The sequence below is a fragment of the Atractosteus spatula genome, chromosome 11 (assembly GCF_055471065.1).
Source record: "Atractosteus spatula isolate fAtrSpa1 chromosome 11, fAtrSpa1.hap1, whole genome shotgun sequence".
Taxonomy (NCBI): Eukaryota; Metazoa; Chordata; class Actinopteri; order Semionotiformes; family Lepisosteidae; genus Atractosteus; species Atractosteus spatula.
The window spans coordinates 7067440-7082031 of record NC_142716.1 but is presented as its reverse complement, the minus strand read 5'-3'; the positions used below and the strand labels follow the sequence as shown (position 1 = coordinate 7082031).

The following is a 14592-nucleotide window of genomic DNA, read 5'->3' as shown; positions in this document are numbered from 1 at the left end:
ACATGTTTAGCTACAGTCTGGAGTCTTGAAACACCTAATCTGCACAAAGCATTCTGGGAATCCTTCGCTACTCAAGGAAGCTATCATCACAGCCTGTAAACCTAGTCTTGTTTGTCTTAGCAGAAACCTAAGTCTGCAAACTCAGTAGCATGGTTTGTAAGAGAAGCTATAAAAACAGGAGGGAATTAACCAACAAAAAAAAAGTCTCAAATGGAAAGAAAACTGTAAACTAATCCATTTTCCTTCAAGTTGTTTTAGCTTTCCAAGTCTGGGCTTTAATTAAAACCAGTGACATAAGCAGACAAATTTAAAAATCTACTTCCAAATTGGAAGGTCTAATCTCCTGAACAGCACAGCAGCCCGTGTCTTATTTAGTGAACCAAGTCAGGAGGCAGTCTCTTGCTATTAACCTTTGAAACCTGATCAGAGCACAGGGTGTCTAAAATAAGCCTTCAGGAAACACAAAACTGCAATGTTGTAGTCAAAGAGATTACACACATTAAGCAACTCCTGCTGACAGAAGGTGGGATAAGATCAGGAAGGGAGACAGGTTCAGAAAATGATGAGAGGGGCAAAATTGTATAATATGAGATGAGGTAAGGGCTAAATTATGAAGCAGTTAAGAGCTAGGACAAGCCGAGATCAAAGCCTAGTGACGAGTGCTTCAAAACCGATATAAGTGCAAATACCCTGATCTCGTCTCTGTAATTCAAGCAGACTGTCCTATCCACAATCTACCATTGTTAAGCAGTAATGTCTGATTTAATCTGGTAAACTGTACATTTAATATAAGCAAAGCCTGTTCAGCTATTGAATTGTAGAGATGGATTCTGCTGGAGTGAACAATCCCAAAGAGTATTTTCGTGCTCATTTGAATAGCAGCCATTGTTGTGTGCATTCCTCCCCCAGGAAAGCCCTGGCCTCTGTAAATGTAGCCCATGTGATCATCTTTGACTCCATGTCTGTATTGACAACCAATCAAATTAGTGTCCAGAGAAACACAGGAAGACAACTCACAAAGCATACTACAACACTTGTTGGTTTGTACAGAAAATTCTCACCCATATAAATACATTTACATATGCAATAATACAAGGCCATGCAATAGCTATAAACAATGAACGCAGGACTATGTGTCATATTCAAAAAACATGTTTGAACTTCTATCTTGGGTAAACCGATGCAGTAATCAGGGCAAGGAAACATAGCCACAATCAAAACATTTTGAGATGTCACAAATTTGAAAGCAAGGATATGTAACTTAGTAACTTGCATTTATACAAAATGTGCAATTAAAGCAAACCATAATTTAAATGCATGTGTGAGAAGGCAGTAAGTTATACATATACTGATTGGTCAAAATAACCACCTCCCATCGGATGACTAGACTTTTCGTGGCAGGCAATGAATGGTTTAAGGAGTTCAAGAAAGACATCAATCACATTACTTGGTCAGAAAAATCCCCAGATTTCAATTCTACTGAACACTGGTCGAAACATTAGAACATGCAGTTCTATTCCCACACCATTACCCCACGAATAATTCAAAACCTTGGGGAATGCATAAAACATCCTATTGAAGCTGCTCACGGAGGCTAAACATTAGCAGCCAAATATTTTGGCCATTGGCTACATATATCTACAAGACACTATAAAGTGTCTCAACCAAGGTATCTGGAAATAACATTATCTGAAGGTCATATATAGAGTTTACATTGAATATATAAGCTAGTCTGTACAGTCAAAGAGTCAAAGGGTATACATAGACTTAGAATATGACCTACATCGTGTCTAAATATTAAAGAAACCACCACACTCACCTTAAAAACATGAGTGATACAGCAATCTTCCACCACCCAGACATACAGACCAGATTGGAAGGAACTAATTTAAGACATAATGCAATTTTTTTCCTCCTATCGGCTATATTGATGTGAATACAGACATAGCACCTAAGATGTGTTGTATAAAAACAATTGCTGCTTGAAGTCAACAACATCACACCAGTGTTTCAGAAGAACGGCAATTAATGTTCCAACGATAACACTTCCCTGGCTTAATCCTCTGCCACATGGTACAGACTGTTTCCCTGCCTGCTCCGGAAGATGGAGAATGAATAGGAGTGTGTGTACCCTATTGTCTCCAGCAAAAGGCACTGGACCTCCCTGATGGGGAGAGCTGCCAAACTTTTGTTAGAGTTGGCCAGAACCACTCTGTCATTCCATGTGTACGCGAACAGCTACCAGCTCAAGCTCTAGCCTCCTGGGCGAATCGAAACAGAATTCAAGAAAAGTTCAAAGCAGAGCTGGCAATGACTAAAGGAAAAGCATGACCAGTTCAATGTGTGGATTGATGAAAACTACTTCATGCACCTAATGTATGTTACACAGGCCAAGGTGTTTCACAAGAGCACAGGGCCCCACCCTGAATGACAGACAGAAAATCAAAAAAAGGTTTTCCGTGACAAAAGGGTTCTGGAGTATGTCATCTTGAGTTTTGCAAAAGCATATTTGCCAAAAACAATGTTACTTTTTGCTAACATTTTCCAAACAAAAGCAGCATCTTGGGCCTTTTTGTAAAATGTACAGAAATCATACTTAATTACAGATAATGAGCCTGCTTTAACAAGACCCTGCAGTTTTTCCTCTGAAAACAGGCCTGGGCCTTGAACTATATCCATGTATAGAACTGCTTTGATCTTTGAATAGTATCTGGTCTCACTTCTGAATGCTATCATGCTGGACTTTTCAAACCTGATAGTCAATTTTTAACCTCAACTCACTGATAGCAATATTTGTTAAACTGTCAACGATAGCTCAGGTCAAGATCTTGACTAACACCTTGCTTTTGTAAAGAATTTGACTGTTCCTGCTAATGTTCATTAAGGAAGACCTACCATACATCCTACTACAGAACATTGATTATGGAAAGCCATGGAGCTCACACATTATAAAAAAGTAACTTTTAAAGTAAAATTCAGTTTCTTGCTTTATACTGAGCCAAATTGTCATATGACATCATAGGAGTTATTATATGGCTCCTTCCTGATTTCTGTTCTGTTGAATTCATACCACACTTAACAGCTTTTTCGACACTTTTTAATATCATACAGACCTAGATACTTTTGTCTTCAGTGATGCATTACATGAAAAGAACAAAACAACCTTTCTCAAATTAAAAAAAGGCAGCTTGGTTTTGCTGCTACAAACTTCTTTGGGTAAATGTGATGTTCCAGGTACAGTATTTATATAAGCAAGTTTTCAAATAAAACTGACTATAGTCAGAAGGATGAAATATGACAGTGGTCAATTAAACAAAGCAAAGTGCAGACAGAAGAAAATTTTATTATTTTAAACATTGCACTGTATTTCGAACACTTTTAAAAAATCAGTCATAAAACAAGAAACACTTGCTTATTGTAATCCAATAAATATTAGAAGATAAACATGTAATTCAGCATGTAATTTTAAGCAGAACTTACAATAAAACCAAGACCTTTATGGTTCCAGTTACTACTATCTAACCGCTATACCACAAAGTGTGTTGGGCTCCAAGATTTCCTGGCATGATAAATGCTTAGATGAGCACAGGTATTATCACTAATTCAAATTACTGTGAGCTATTCAAGGAAAACACCATGCAATATTTTGTTACGAGCCTTTTAGAAGCTAAAGCAAAATATAATTGGGATGTTTTAGAAAATGCAAAAGGTACATCTTTCTTCACGATAGGAGAGAGATTAATTTGTAAAGTCTAACACTGTATTAGTCCATAAAAGGGTGGACTCTAATGGACACTAGCAAATGAAAACTATGTCCTATGTTGGAAAGTATGGACAATGCTAACATGAACTCAGTGCTCAAGTCTGAATGCATAGCACAGTATGTGTGTGGTCATAATCTGCAATGTACAGTAAGTACAATTTGCAGTCAGTTACGATTAGGGGTTTTCTAGGAGTAACACAAGAGGATATTTCTCACTTCCACTATTAAAAAAACCCCATTCTACTACAGAGAAACTGATAGCTGTCAGAAAGGAAGTAAGTTTTGCTAAAATTCTAAAATAAGCAAATTCAGGAAAATCGGGGACATACCTACCTTGGGAAAATTAACACATACAAATCCCCTGCCACTGAGATTTAATGACAAAGATAACAACATTAAACTACTGTATCCCAACCAACTCCATGTGTCCCAATAGCCAAAACATTTCTCTCTGGGCTCAGGTTTCCACTAAATGTGTTTGTGCTGGCAGGCTCTTAGATTGGAAGATCAGAGATTCAGAATATATGTTAATGGAAGAGCCCATGTGAAAACAATAACATCAGACTTAACATCACCAGACTTCTCATATATCTACCGAAAAACTAGCAGGGAATAGGACTGCATTCTAAAACACTGCCTTTATACATTTCATGTGACCACAGAACATTGAATTGGAGCCAAACTGAGCCCTGAATCTCACAAACTGTTGGTTCCCTTCAGAATTATTTCTAATTAATTCCATTTCCCTGCAAGAGATAATTGAGAAAGATGAAAAAGGCCCAGGCAGTGATTATGACCTGTGAAAATGAAGGGATTGCAGGGATTTATACACTACCCTATGCTTTCGGTTTTATTTTGTTTTTAATTTAAATAATCTGTTAAACCAGACCAGTAAAAGCACCTACATATAAAACTTTAAAACTGATAAAGTATCATGTTATGCATCTTGAAAGCCTTTGTGATATCTAGACAGGAATCAGTAGCAGGCTGAATCATCTACATACAACTGATACTGATGAAGAGACAAGTATAACCTCCTTATATGATGGCACTTCAAAGACATTCATAATACCCATGAATAGGTAGCATACGAAGATCAGTTGAGAAAAAAAGAGCTCTATCCATCATAAAAGGTTCAATTTATAACCATACTCCTAATTGCACTTCTGAAATTTGACATTATTTTGTACGCTTTCTTGTTAATCAGCTATCTGTGACCTCCTTTTACCAAGCACTGCTTATAGCCTACAAGCTCATGCGTGTTATAGCCTACCCATTAACTCTCCTTATGGCGTCAGTACTAAATTCAAACAGTTATCTATACTGTGGGGCTCTTTCATCTTACTCAGAAATATTACAGTATAGTTTCTGAAACTATACTCCCAAGTCTTGTGAAATCCATATCAACATCCACTTTTACAGTAAAGCAATGGATATATACATCATCTGTCATCACAGTTTAAATCTATACTTCAGTGACCACCCTCAGGTTATGGTTTTACATTTCTGAACCTAACAAATTGTCCAAGGCCTACACGGTAGCACAACAGCGTTACTGCAGTCCATGGCTTTTCTTAATATCTTCATCACAAAAGACTAATGTTACAGACCTGTTTGAGGACAATGAATGATGTAGTAGCAAGCATCATTAATACTTTATAAGAAATTACCAGTCAATGTGCTCCCGATTACTGTATTAGTGCTCTGCATAAGAAAGACATAGTCCTTTCTCTACCATGCTGCATGTTCAACTAGGAGAAATACCTAAGGCACTCATAAGAAGAAAGGAAATGTTTATTCAATTTAAGGTTCATAATTCTTAGCTTTTTCCTACAGGGTTGTGTGATATACTTTCCATCTGTCACAAAACTGTGCAATTCCTCATTTTAAAAACACGTTACAGCATCTGTTTTCTTGTTATACAACTGGGTCCCCTATATAAATATATATTTTTTTAAAACATGCATTAACCTTCCCTTAAAATATAAATTGAACAAATTAATATGCTAAGAAGTCATGACAAAGTATCAAATCCCACTAACAGTATGTGAGTGTAAGTCACAAATTTAACTGCTTTTTTCCCTTATCATAATGGAAAACAGTAACATGCTCAACTACACTCTAATTTGATAATTGGATTCCCTCAATCAGGAAATCAAGAGGATGCAGAAATTTAAGGACCCCTGTCTGGAAATTATTTGAGACCTGGAAGAACTCCAGAGATTGAGAAGCACAATGAGAAATCCTTTCTGCTTTGTATGTGGTTAAGATGTGGCTGTAATTACCCTTCAGTAAATTAACGGCCCAATCACTTCATATTAACGTTGCTTTCACCAATTTGAACTTGCCAGGTATCTACGAAGGAATCAAAGTTTCACATACCTGAATGAAATGCCTGGTTATCCACAGCGATGCAGGCTTGTACTTCCCACATGAAACTGTCTCAACCACAATACTACACCACAAGCTTTTTATCACCTAGTTTTTTTTCCAAAGAAACTTTACATCTGGAGTAGAGCAGTAGTTTCAAGAATGGAGTGTCAGATAGGAAACTACATCTAACCTCCCAGATTAGTGATTTCCCCTACATTGTTAAGGAAATATTCTGGGATTGATTTTCATTTTTTGAGGGGTCCGGTCTTTGCAAATGGTTAAAAGTTAACTTTAAAAAAGTAGTGCTTAAGATCTTGTACATTCATCTGAGGAGGATGTTTTACTTCAATTAGTGATTAAGACGTCCTCCCACCCCCAATAGCTTCAGGCAAGGTCAGTGCTGATTCAGTGGGGCAGAAAGCTACTGATTGCAAGTGACTGGGAGTAAAGCTACAAGTTACACACACACAGCAGGGAGAATGAGCCCAGCTAAACTACTTAAACACTTCCTGTTACACTCATTGCAGACAGCTAAAGGACTCACTTAATAAGCTTAGACACAATCCCCATTCTCTGCCCACAGTATACCCAGGTTTAATTATAAAGAGATCCAGTTAAGCTTTGCAAGTGCATAAGGCTCTAGAAATAGACATTTTATATGGCTGCTTGTCATCAGCAGCAATTAAAGCACTATGGGTAAGAAACATTTCTAGATCACAAGGTGCTAGAATTGTGTTTTGGAGGGAATATTGGCACTCATGCACTATATTGCTACATATTGTTATCTAGATTTGAAAAAAAAATAAAGTACTTAGAAATTTAAGTTTTATACCAACAGAAATGTTTCAAAGAACTCAAACTTGATAAAAGTAGTTATTAGAGGACCACAACTCAATGGGCTTTCGGCATGCCTGGTCCATTTTAACAAAGCATGTTTCACCATAGGAAAATGCAAAATGTTCCTTTTTACCTTGTTAAAAAACAAATCTACACTAATAAGTGATGCATCTGATCACATTTAAACCGTTCTGTGAGAAACAGACAGCTGATGTATGTAGATTAAACAAAACAATTGCAATTACTGACTTTCAGCAGCATATCATGTACCAGATAAAATACAGGAATCCGCAGACTAAGTGTGAATAAAAGTTTAATTAGCTTCTCTGCCCTCCAACAAGCAACTCAAATTAACTCGGGCTTGGAAACGTAAAACGTTACACTCCACTCCCTCTGCATCTTCTGAATAACCAGTGGACAGTGTTTGAAAAAGCACACTCTTAACCTATCACAGCTGGTATTCAACTGCCTAAGACACTTCCAGCCCAGTACCCCTCAGGCAAAACAACAAAAAGGGCAGCTTCTAAAGCAAGAATGAACCTAAATAGGTTTTAATATTGGGTTTTGCATAAATGTCAAGTGACATTTCCAACATACACTATTTGTGCTCGTTTGTGCATCTCAGTATCAAGACGTCTGTGTACAGAACTGTGCGTTGCATTATTTTATGCTTTCATGTAGGCTTTTATGCTTATGTAGGCTAAGCACAATACTAATGACGACTTTGTGAGGTTAGAAGCTGCAGGACTTGATCTAACAGCTTTTAACCTCACCTGACTCAGAAGGATGTTAAGCAGCCTGAAATTTGTATTGACTGCTTTTTTTAAGCTATATACTTTATAATGGTAAAAACACAGATATTCTATGAAGGTGACATAATTAGACTTATTTCAGATTCTGCTCTGGTTTAATGTCACACCGAGGTGTGCTTAATACAGCTCACTGAATACAAACGCTCCTGGTGACTAGGCACTAGAGTTACTGCAGCAGCAGAATAAGAATTACCCCAAGTTAAGTATCACAACAAATATGATTTTTTAAAACAGTCATGCTGAACAGAATTTGCATCACCTGGCATGTTGGCATAGGCTGTGACATAAAATCTAACATGGAGTTAATGCAATGAGCCTTAGCCAACAGGACTGTAGCTGTTATGAAGACTGTATTTAGAAGGGATTAGCAACTGTCACAGATAACAGTGAGATGAATTAAATTCATATTACCAGCTGAAAAACAATGGAAAACCTCCAGTAAGCCCAGTAACCCTCTCACTTTTATTAATGGTTTCCTTAGAAGAATAAAACAAAATCTGAGATCCCTAAAGCTACACAAGTGAGGTTTGCAATAAAGTACAGCACTAATTACATGAAGCTTCCAAAGACAGGAGAAAACATTCCGTTCCTCTAAATCTTCTTCCAAAAAGACAGAGAATATCACCACAAAAAAGCTGCGCTAGCCTCTTGCTCAGACAGACCCAGATCACGAGGTGTCCTTATAGAGATATTTAAGGACCAAATCTTTTCCAGAATGGAATGCAGTGACGGATAGACATGTCTGCTGAGCTGGAATCCAGAGTCCTGAGCTCATTCACAAAGAAAGGCAGGTTACATCACTGCCAGACTGAGTCACTGCAAGGAGTCTAAAATCCTTCCATCTTGGCAAACACGTCTCCTGTGATCCAAGTACAAATACACTATTCACAATGTGATCTCAGGCTCTTCATCACCTCTTGTCCTTTCCGCCTCTTAAAACGTCCCTCCCTCCCCACGGAGGGGAAAGAAAATTAGCTAATCGGATCTGTTGCTGTGTCTCACAAATTTAGTCTACACTTTTTTCTTGACATCATTTTTAGCTATTTGGATGTAGAAAGAAATTGGTTGCTTTGACACTGCTGGGAAATGTGATTTATGATTCTATGATTTGACATAACAAACCCCTGCGGCACAGCCTTTAAATTCAACGATCCACCCCATCTTCAGTGTGCACCTACGGGCTACATCTGGCCACACAAGGCGTGCCTTTTGACACGCGGGTCTCCAGCACTGGTCGAGCAGGGTGCCCAGAGAAGAACTAGCCAGGAAAACTTGCTGTTTTGCAGTATGCCCACTGACCTTGACTCCCCTCCACCCCGAACAGAAAACATCATTTTCTCATGCCTCTCCTGCATTGCTCTTTTCACAGCACTCTTCAGTTCTCACCCGTCTCCCATGTCCCTGTGGGACCTTGTCCTTTTTCACTGTGCTACAGCCAAGTATAAAATTAGCAGGATGTCGATGGCTGGGTGGGCGTGGGTTCAGAGGCATCAGGGCTCCAGCTGACATCGTCTGCCCATGTGAAGCCAATGCACAGCCATGTCTCAAGGCCCTATTTAGGTGGGGCTGGAAAAAAACATCAAAGTATCCCAGAAAAACTGCCCTAAAATATCTATCACAGCAGCAAGACAGCCACCCTCGAAAGGTTTTAATGTGAATCTAAAGCAGGCTTCACAGTGCACACACTCCTTGAGCTAAACTGGTTGGACAAGGAAATACCAGCATTTTTTCTTTTCTACAGTGGTTTATAGAAGGAAAGGAATTACATGGTTTCATCAAACTTCACATATAAGTCCACACCAGCCCAGTGGGAAACAACAAGATGAAAGACAAATTCAGATACTCTCCAGTAAAGTATCTCAACAGAAATGGTTATTTCTTTCATTCAATTATTCTGAGTCACTGCAGATAAACAGAAGTTGGCCTAGTTCGGAAAATGAGGGACAACTGACCCTATGGAAAAAAAATTAAATAGATTTTAGAAATGACTGTTTGCAGAAACAGAATATATATTCACCAGCTGTGAGAATTTTATCAGTGCTTTTTTAAAAAAAAAGTATTCATACTTTGTGAATTTCAATAAACCAAAGTTTTTACAATAAAGCCAAGCAACTTAATGGCAGTACTCTCATTCCTTTTATGTGTTTAACACAATAACACATTTTTCCCACAAGCAAAAAAGAAATGATAATAAAGGAGGGCAATTTTTATTAATGATGCAATTGAAAAGTTAAACTTACAGTTAACCAGACCGCTGTAGTTAGATTTCTCAATGCCCATAAAAGGCAGCACTGCCAATCTATGAAAATTGTCCATGCTCATGGTGATTTCAGTGATTAGTTTCTCAGTGATTAAAGAGGATCTTTTCCATCCTTGTTAACCTGTCATCTAGCAAAAGGAAAAATATGAATCAGTTACAATCAAAGTGCTGGTCATTTAGGGTTAAGGATCTCATGTCGACAGGAGCAGTGAATCACAGAACCTGATACACAACTTTAACGCAAGTGAGGCCCACGCTGACATCAAAACAGTATTTATCCTGTCAACCTCCTCCTACTATCTGCCTTCCTGTCCCACATCCTCTATTAAGTGCTTGTTTGGGGTTATGAACTCTGACACCATGTTTCCTTTTCTTTCCCATTTTATCTCTTGAATTCGTGTGTCTTGTGCTTCTTTCCAGTTTATTTTATTTTTAAATACTGTAGCACTTCCAAAGTGTGTGTGTGTGTGTGGGGGGGGGGTTAATAAAACTGAATGAAATCACCCAAATCATGTCGCAAGTCCTTCAGAGTGCATCTAGAATAAGTTGGAAGCCTTCCAATTCTAAAAGCCAACAGATCTGCAAAATGGCAAAAACATAGTTAAATTACCAAGGCTGGGAAAGTTTAGAACTGAGAACTGTTTACAGAGTATATTGCAACACTGTAATCACAAAGCACACAAGAGTCCTTTTGTGAAGGAAAACAAAAGCTGAAAATGAAGGCACTCATGCCACACTATAACTGATACTCATTGAGAAAAATCTCAAATACTGCACAGGTTTCTGCAAAAACAATACAGGTCTGATAATGTTTTATCACTAGTACACTGCAGTAAAGAATATATAATAGAAATATAAGAATTGAATGAAAGATGTAGAGCCTAGATACAGTTCTCTAAAACATAGCATCACTTAATTATAATAATTAGTAAACCATATTTATGAACAGCAGGCCAAAGCTATGGAAAAAAAGTTACAACAAAAGCTAGTTTATTACCACAGCTCTCACCTGGAAAACAGTTTGAATATGGATGGATATTACATGCTAGACTATATTTGCATGTTGGATTTAAAGGGAATCTCTTGATGCAGGGCGTGGACTATTTCTTTGATAGACAAAAACCAAGAACAAACATGTTAATAAAATAGTGCAGTTGCAGAGGACAGCACTGTATCAATATTTGGACAGTCGATGTACTAAATACTAAAACACAAAGAGCAAGGCTATTATTGCACACAAAGAAGAGGCAAAACTCAAACATAAACACACCTTTGATACACAAGTGGGCTCTAAGTCATCCAAAAATCAAGAATGGAAAAAGTATTGAGATTCAAATTCAAATCTATTCTCAACAGAAAGGGAGATGGCGACTTCAATCAGCGACTTTTAACAATTTCTGTTTTTAACTTCCTTCTCCGTACTTCAGTGTTGAAAAGCTTGAAAAAGTGGGTTGTAAAGTTGAAGGACTTCATTTCAGATTATCTATGCTCTGTCTCCTGCTGTTGCTTTCACAGTTGCATAAAACAGGCAATGCCTGCAGTTCAATGCTATAAAGAGTGTTTCAGCGATCGTCAATGAAGTAACAAGCCACAGGCTTTCAGAACTTGGAGAAAGGCAACAATTTTACCTTGATCACCTGCAAACACCACAAGACAAGCGCTCAAAGAGGGGGCAACTGAACACTTTCAAAATACACCGCTTACTACAGGATGCTGCTGTAGCTGTGCCACCAGCACTGAGAAACAGACTTAATAAGGATCATGTGAACAGCTCACGTTCAGTTCCTGTGGCGTTTTCATTCAAGTTATTACTGCCAGGACCCTGAAATGTCATTCACAAGGGAAAACGTCTTTGTCTTCAATCAAGTTTTACTCCTTCACTGTAAAGATATAGAGAAATGGGGGCTTTGGCTTTGAATGAATGGTAATAAAAGTATTTTTTCTTCTTTCTTGTCCGTCATTTTCAGTGGGATTTAGAATAAATCCCTCTCAAAGTATACCCTGCACATTCCTCTGGTGACAACATATTTTAAGTTCAAAATAACTTGTTTATCCAAAACCTACCATAAACATTCCCACGACTGCTCACATACGGAGCTGTCGAAAAAGTACTTACTGACAAATACAGTAAAGAGATAAATCCCTGTTAACTTCAAAACCAAACTGAACCAAAAACTAGAAATAATCTCCAGAAATCTAATATGATACTTTAGGGAAGTAAAATCAATAGTAGCACGACCCACACATTTAAAATCCATCATCCAGCGGAGTTTTGATAACCCGAGGAAGTGACTCATGAGTTGTAACAAAGAAACAGACTTCAGGGAAGTTCCTCTTCTTGCGCAGCCAAACTCTACCTTAGACATGAAGGAGCCGATCTAGGAAAGGTGGTTTATAGCAATATTAATCATAGGTGTACCTTTATATTCTGCTTAAAAGCGACCCATAATATAAAAATCATACAATGGTTTTAGCAAAATGTGAACAGTTCTCCCTCTATCTAATCTGTTACTTTTTGCTCGAAAAACCCAAAGACAGAACCAATACAATTTTAAAAGACAGCACGTAAAATCCCCTCTAAGCAGGACAGCACTGTACCTGTGGCCGTCTGCCCAATTAGAACAATGATTCATTGCTAAAACGTTTACTCTCAGTACGTGTTTCAATCACGGCACGGTAAAGAAAATTAGTTTGTTTTTACTTCACTTTGGGAGTCCCTGAAAACAACAGCAACTGTGAATAACCATAATAGTATATACTCATGTATCTTAATAACTGAACACACCTTTTTTTCCCCTTGAATACAGGAGAGAAACGTAGTACAGCACCATAGGAAAAGTGCAAAGTATGTAACAAGTGATCCATCTCAACTTTCAAAAAAATATATAATCGAAGCACTTAGCGACCAGAAACAATATTGAACTATAACCCACAATATTGTGGATATTGAACTAAACTGAAACACCCCCCCCACCCCCCAGACCATGCTCCTGTCCATTACAAAAACAGAAATCATACATCAAAAACACATCTGTGCGTAAAAACCTACGCATAACAATTTGGGTGCTGCGGGCTACTCAGTCCTTGGTAGTTCATGCTTTTGTTTTGTCCTTTTCGGTATCAGCCTTTCATCCAACACGGTAACGGTGTTTAAACTATACAGCTTGCAGGCAGACGAAACGCCACATCACAGGAACAAACGCTTATTGGCGATTGGTCTTACCGTATACCCGAACCCATCCTTGTTGTTGGCACACCGAGTCCACCAAGATCCGGTCCAGCAGCGGATCCACAGACATCATCCCCCCGTGGAGAGAATCCACGTCGTCGGCGATCGAGTCCGTGTCCATCCCAGGGGCACCTCCGTGATACATACCGGCGCCGGGCAGCGAAGCCATCGCCCGGGCAAGTCCAGAAACCTAGCAGAGCCTCTTACGGCTTGTTTGGGTTCGTTTCTGGGGCGAAGAAACGCCACCCGCGGCTACCGATTCAAAACAAAATCCCAGCCGCCGCCTTCCCTCCGGTCCAGCACGCCGCTATCTCATCTGTTCCTGCCCCGCTAATCAAGGAATGCACGGAGAGAGTCCACTCTGCGCCGTGCATGTGTCCAAACCCCGTGTCTCCTCTCTCTTCCAGCGAGTTTTAACACACCTACCGTATGGTGATGTTCGTGAATTTAATGCCCGACCGCACGCTCACCGACTCCCAAGGCTGCAAGGTGAAGCCCATCTGCACTCGGCGAACACATAGCACGTTTCGGTACCACCAAGATCAAGGTGTTGATTTAAAAAAAAAAATAAAACCTTTCGTGATCAGTCAAGTCCCTCTGTTCACACTTTCTTCGGTCTCTACTAGTTTCACCTACTTTTCCCCTTTAAACTCGAGTTCGCTACCTGGCACGGTTCCTCCTTTCGAAAACCTCCTTCCTTTTTCCCCACTTTTCACAGACACCTCGCACAATTTTCCATCTTTCCCCCTCCACGGAAAACTCCCCAATGCGACCAGATTTTCTATTCTCTAAAACCGGCAAGTTTCTGCCTTCCCCCACGCGTTGTGATCTCGGTCCTTTAACTACATCTGAAAAGAAGATACAATGGGCAATGGGCGTCTGTCCCTCCGTTACTCTATCCTGGGAGGTTTAAATACTCATTATTTAGCCGCTCTGTCTCTTTGTCCGCTCTGGTTTCCCCGACGGGTCGTCCGGTTAATTGCCTCTCAAAAAGCCCACGGCCATGCTGCTCTCCTCCTGCTAAAGTCCTCTGGTCCAAACGGGGAGACAAAAAAAAACCCCGTTCACGTTTTTAAAAATCCCAAGCAGCTTTTCTTCTCAATCACAGCTCCAGCCGGGATCGCAGAGAGACAGGAGAGAGCAGTCGATCTCAGAGCTTCCCGAGCTCCACGAGTTACTAGTGCACAGGAAGCATAATCGAGCGAGCGAGATCTGGGATGAAACTCTGCATCGGACAACCTTTAATTCAAATAATAAAACTACAGTCTAAACGTCTCCTGTGATGGGTGTGTTCGCTAACGGTAAATCAATTTGAAAC

General features: G+C 39.2%; 1 protein-coding gene across 1 annotated transcript in view; it reads right to left on the bottom strand.

Moving 5' to 3' along the window:
* The window catches only part of rasal2 (RAS protein activator like 2), a 102704-nt gene extending 89135 nt beyond the window's left edge, over positions 1-13569 (bottom strand). Inside the window, exon 1 of the mRNA XM_088927384.1 lies at positions 13269-13569. Within this exon, the coding sequence (XP_088783510.1) occupies positions 13269-13443 (175 nt within the window). The 5' untranslated portion in view covers positions 13444-13569. The remainder of the gene's footprint in view (positions 1-13268) is intronic.
* Positions 13570-14592: the final 1023 nt, after the last annotated feature.